Source organism: Octopus bimaculoides, chromosome 1 (genome assembly GCF_001194135.2).
Source record: "Octopus bimaculoides isolate UCB-OBI-ISO-001 chromosome 1, ASM119413v2, whole genome shotgun sequence".
In the NCBI taxonomy this organism is placed as follows: Eukaryota; Metazoa; Mollusca; class Cephalopoda; order Octopoda; family Octopodidae; genus Octopus; species Octopus bimaculoides.
The window spans coordinates 119,140,502-119,145,501 of NC_068981.1; the positions used below are offsets into that span (position 1 = coordinate 119,140,502).

A 5,000-nucleotide genomic window follows, 5' to 3' on the forward strand; every position below is an offset into this window, starting at 1 on the left:
ATATATATATGTATGTATGTATATATACAATGGGTTTCTTTTCAGTTTCCATCTACCAAATCCACTCACAAGGCTTTGGTTGGCCTGAGGCTATAGAAGACACTTGCCCAATGTGACATGCAATGGGACCGAACCCAGAACCACGTAGTTGGAACGCAAACTTCCTACCTAACAGCCACTCATGTGCCTATATATATATATATATATATTTATATTTTTATTTGTTCTTTCATTTTATGTCCATTTTTCATTTTTCCATGCAGTTATGAGTTAGAGGAATACATTATGAAGCATTGTTTTACAGTTGGATGTCATTCCTATCATTAACTTTTACCTGTTTTTCAAATTAGGGATCTCTTATTTCACTCATTTTCAAAGGTGCAAAATATATAGACAATTTGTTGACAGAAGTGACAACACTACTCCTCTTAGTGACTTTCATAGACTACAGATGTAAACACACACATACACATAACATTGTTATTGTTTTAACATCTACTTTTCCATGCTTGCATGGGTCAGACATAAGTACAATAGAGCAAAGATCTCCTACAGCCAGATGCTCTTTGTTGTGCCAAACCCATATGTTTCCAAGCAACATAATAATCACTTAGTCTATCAAACAACAAACAGCCGAGACATGTTTATAGAGAGAGCTGGGAACAAATCACACCATATGAATGAGCCTTTTGTTTACAAAGACTGTGCATGTCAAGAAGACATGACAAGAAGCCTGAACATGTTTCCATGATGAATTGCAAGCAAATGATGCGGTCTGTCACCATCAATGAGGTAATTGTCTACAACCAATAAACAAATGTAAAGACAAGGGAAAGATGAATTCACAGGCTTCTTTCAGTTTTCACCAAACAAATCCACTCACAAAGATTTGGTTGGCTCACACAGTGGGACAGAACCTGAAATCATGTAGTTGGGAAGCAGACTTTTCAACCATACAAGTCGTGCCTGAGATGTAAAGAAAACTATGTGATTATAAAATTTGCATCATAACTACAAAGTTCCTGGATAGATCCTACTGCACAGTATCTTAGATAAGAGTTTTCTCGCGCCAGCTGAGGTCCACCAATGACCACTCCCTTGTGAGTGGATACACAGGAACTGTGCAAAAACCCATCTCATACATATTCACATGTGCGTGTATGTGTGCGAGTGGGGGGGGTATATATGTCTGTGTTTGTTTACTAGTGTAAAACTGATGAAGTGTCAAAAAACAATTTAGCATTTTGATTAAATAGAAAATGGGATCAATATGATCAACAAAATACTCATAAGGTTAATACCCCAGCATGGCCACAATTCAGTGAGAAAAATCACTGAAAAAATACAGATTTCCATATGTGCCCTAGTTTTTAGAATAGGGATGCTATATCTCCATGTGTTATAAGAGACAATAAATGAGGTGGCAGGAGGAAGGACATCCAACCACAAAAAACTGCCTTAAGAAAAAGCCTCATCCAAACCATATCAGCATGGAAAATGAACATAAAAACAACAATGAAATACATGCATACTAATTATACACACACTTGCTATAAAAGTCTCCACTTCCGCTAATAATGCATAGCACAGTAAATTTCCATAATGCTACTACCTTTCATTCATCTTCATAGCTTTTATGACATAAGCGAAAATTTGCATTATAGCAGTAAACTTATTCATCCATGAAATTTTTCATTAAATATTCTCCTTACCTTTTCATTGTGTCGGGCATGGTTAAGAGACACTGCGAAATGAAAACAGCGACATGGAATGGACAATTGCTTTGCAACATCTATGTACCTATAAAGAAACAATTAATATTAAGTTCATTCAAGCATTTATTCATTCATCTTCACTAATTCAATGCATAAATGTAAATGCTTCAGAGAACCCCCATAATATTAAAGTCATATCTTATCAACTCAGTCAGTGGAAGCTCTACAAGATGTATATTCAGCCAGTAGGATTAATTGAATTCACCAGTCAACTAATATATCTACTACTTATGGTGGCAAGTGACAGAATTGTTAACACTCCGGGCAAAATGCTTAGCAGCATTTTGTCTGCTATTACATTCTGAGTTCACATTCCACCAAGGTCAACTTTGCCTTTCATCTTTCTGGGTCAATAAAATAAGTACCTGTTGAACACTGGGATTGTTGTAATTAACTTTCTCCCACCCCATAATTTGCTGCCCTTGTGCCAAAATTTGAAACCAATAAATATATTTACTCACAGCAGTGTAGTACACTGTCACAAGCAGTTGTATACTTCACCACCTATTTGACTCTTTCTATACCAAGCCACCCAACACCACCTCTGGATCTATAATGCAAACTTTTTATTTTCAAATGACCTAAAGTAAAACCTTCCATCAAAATGTCATGCTCTTTTATGTTCAAGATATCTTAATAATCCTTTCTACTATACGCACAAGGCCCGAAATTTGGACGAGGGAGATAGTTGATTACATCAACCCCAGTACTCAACTGGTACTTATTTTGTTGACCCCGAAAAGATGAAAGGAAAGGTCAACCCCAGCGACATTTGAACTTAGAACATGAAGACAAAGGAAATATTGCTAAGTATTTCACCTGCGCGTGCCAACAATTCTGCCAGCTCACTGCCTTAAGATATCTCAATAATGAGGGAGTCATTTTACTACTACATTATTTTCAAAATTTGTTGAAACAAAGACATTGTATTTTGACAGAATGATAAAACATCAAGCCAATGAAAGAGCCTCAATATCATACAACTGCTAGAAATAGTCCACCAATCCCCCTCAAATCACACCCTAACATCTTAGATAACAAAAGTATACATTAGGAAATATAGTTCTACATGACCTCATACAGACAGAATGGTTTTAGCTTTTGATTATATGTCTACTTAATCAAGTTTAACCTGGGGCTAAACAACAACAGTCAACTAAGAGTTAGATGGGCTCAGCTGTTGAGAATTAACAATCTTGAACACAAGATATGTCTCAGCTGTTTATCTGCTACTTTATCATTCACACTCTTACATATATTTACATCATTACAGCATTATAACCAGTTTAACAATTCATCACAAATGCATGGCTATCTCTACAACAAGAAACAAATTTTGAAATTGTAATCAATGTTTGTAAATTCAAAGGACCCAGCTGCTTGTTAACATTAATAATTCTGTCTTAATCTTTTACAGATCAAAATATAATGATTGTAGATTGCAGGAAGTTGATACGTAAGATATGAAACTGCAAGCACTTTGCTCTCTCTCTCTCTCTCTCTCTATTCCAATTGATAATACAAAGTATTTATTCATTGTCATGAGTAGTTTCTAACTGACACTGCAAATCACTAAATTGAGGCTACTAACCCACCGAGCCACAAGAAATTTTAATCAAATGTTTCATTTAACCAACTACACTCGTCAACCATAGAAGCACATGATGATGAAAACTATACAACAATTAATAATAACAGTATTTAATTAAGAAATCATGACAAGCCTGATAGGACTAGCTGAAAAATACTAACTCTTGTTAAGAGAAGCTTGAATTAGAATAGAGAAGTAATTAAATGCAAGATGAGATTACAGAGGGTTTAGTAGGATTTACAATCAACAGGCTTCTCATAATGCTGTAAAATAAATCAAAGTGGTTTTCTTAATTTTTACTTTTCACAGGAACTCTGAACTGCAAATTAAAAAATAATGGAAAATCAAAAATAATTGAACATTTAACAACATCAGTGACTCTAATATGGAGGTGATGTCAACATTTGCTGCAAAGGTTCATAACAATGGAGTTTAATTCAAGAACCTGTAGCATTCAGATTACTCTGTCAAATGTCATGCTTATTTATTCACAATGGTTTGAATTAATCATTAATAATCCCATAGCTTTGAGATTTTGATATCATCATCATCATCATCATCGTTTAACATCCGCTTTCCATGCTGGCATGGGTTGGACTGTTTGACTGAGGACTGACAAGCCAGGAGGTTGCACCAGGCTCCAATCTGTTCCGGCAAGGTTTCTACAGCTGGATGCCCTTCCTAACACCAACCACTCCGAGAGTGTAGTGGGTGCTTTTTATGTGCCACTGGCATGGGGGCCAGTCAGCCATCAACCACACTCAAATGATGCTTTTTATGTGTCACCAGCACTGGCATCAGTCACACACAAATGGTGCTTTTTACGTGCCATAGCTTACACCAGGTACATCTTATGTAATTTCTACTTATGCCTTTTCTACAGATCGAGCAGAACCATCTACTTGAAGGGATTTGTGATTTGTCTGCCTTCCTACTTATTATTAGATTGACTCTAAGGCCCTTCAATTTATAAACCTTACTTCCACACCTGAAATTTCTCCTATAGTCCGGGTAGTGACTCAGCTATTAGAGGAAGGTCATCAGCATAGAGGAGCTCCCAGGGGCAGCCTGTCTTGAATTCCTCTGCTATTGATTGGAGGACTGTGATGAATAAGAGGGGGCTGAGGATTGATCCTTGGTGAACCCCTACTTCTACTCAGAATTCTTCACTGTACTTGTTTCCAACCCTCACCTTACTGATAGCATCCCAGTATATGGCTTGTACATCTCTCACCAACCATTCATCTATCCCTAGTTTCCACATTAACCACCAGATAAGGAATCGGTTTTCTCCATGTCATGTGATTATTTATTTTTAAAATGACAATGTAGGGTAGGCATGAGAGGTCAGATCTGGCTGATGTGAACAGAAAACAGGTACAATATTTTGACCGGATATGGCCAGTTTAAATGCTAAAGAGTTAAGCATACAAGAGACAAACCAGTCTATTATAGTTTCTATCCTCAGATCTGGTACCTTCTGCCATCATCATCATCATTAAACATGTTTTCCATGTTGGCATGAGTTGGATGGTTTTTGACAGGATCTAACAAGCAGCAGGACTGTGTCAGGCCCCAATATCGACTACGACATGGTTTCTATAGCTGGATTCCCTTCCTAACACTAACCACTT

The 5,000-nt window shown here is 36.8% G+C and overlaps 1 protein-coding gene across 3 annotated transcripts in view; it reads right to left on the reverse strand.

The window, feature by feature from the left end:
* LOC106871510 (uncharacterized protein F21D5.5) overlaps window positions 1-5,000 on the reverse strand; it is a 94,412-nt gene that overhangs the window by 5,774 nt on the left and 83,638 nt on the right. For all 3 annotated transcript variants that reach the window (XM_052969836.1, XM_014918009.2, XM_014918010.2), the window contains exon 16: window positions 1,713-1,800. In XM_052969836.1, the coding sequence (XP_052825796.1) occupies window positions 1,713-1,800 (88 nt within the window). The remainder of the gene's footprint in view (window positions 1-1,712; window positions 1,801-5,000) is intronic.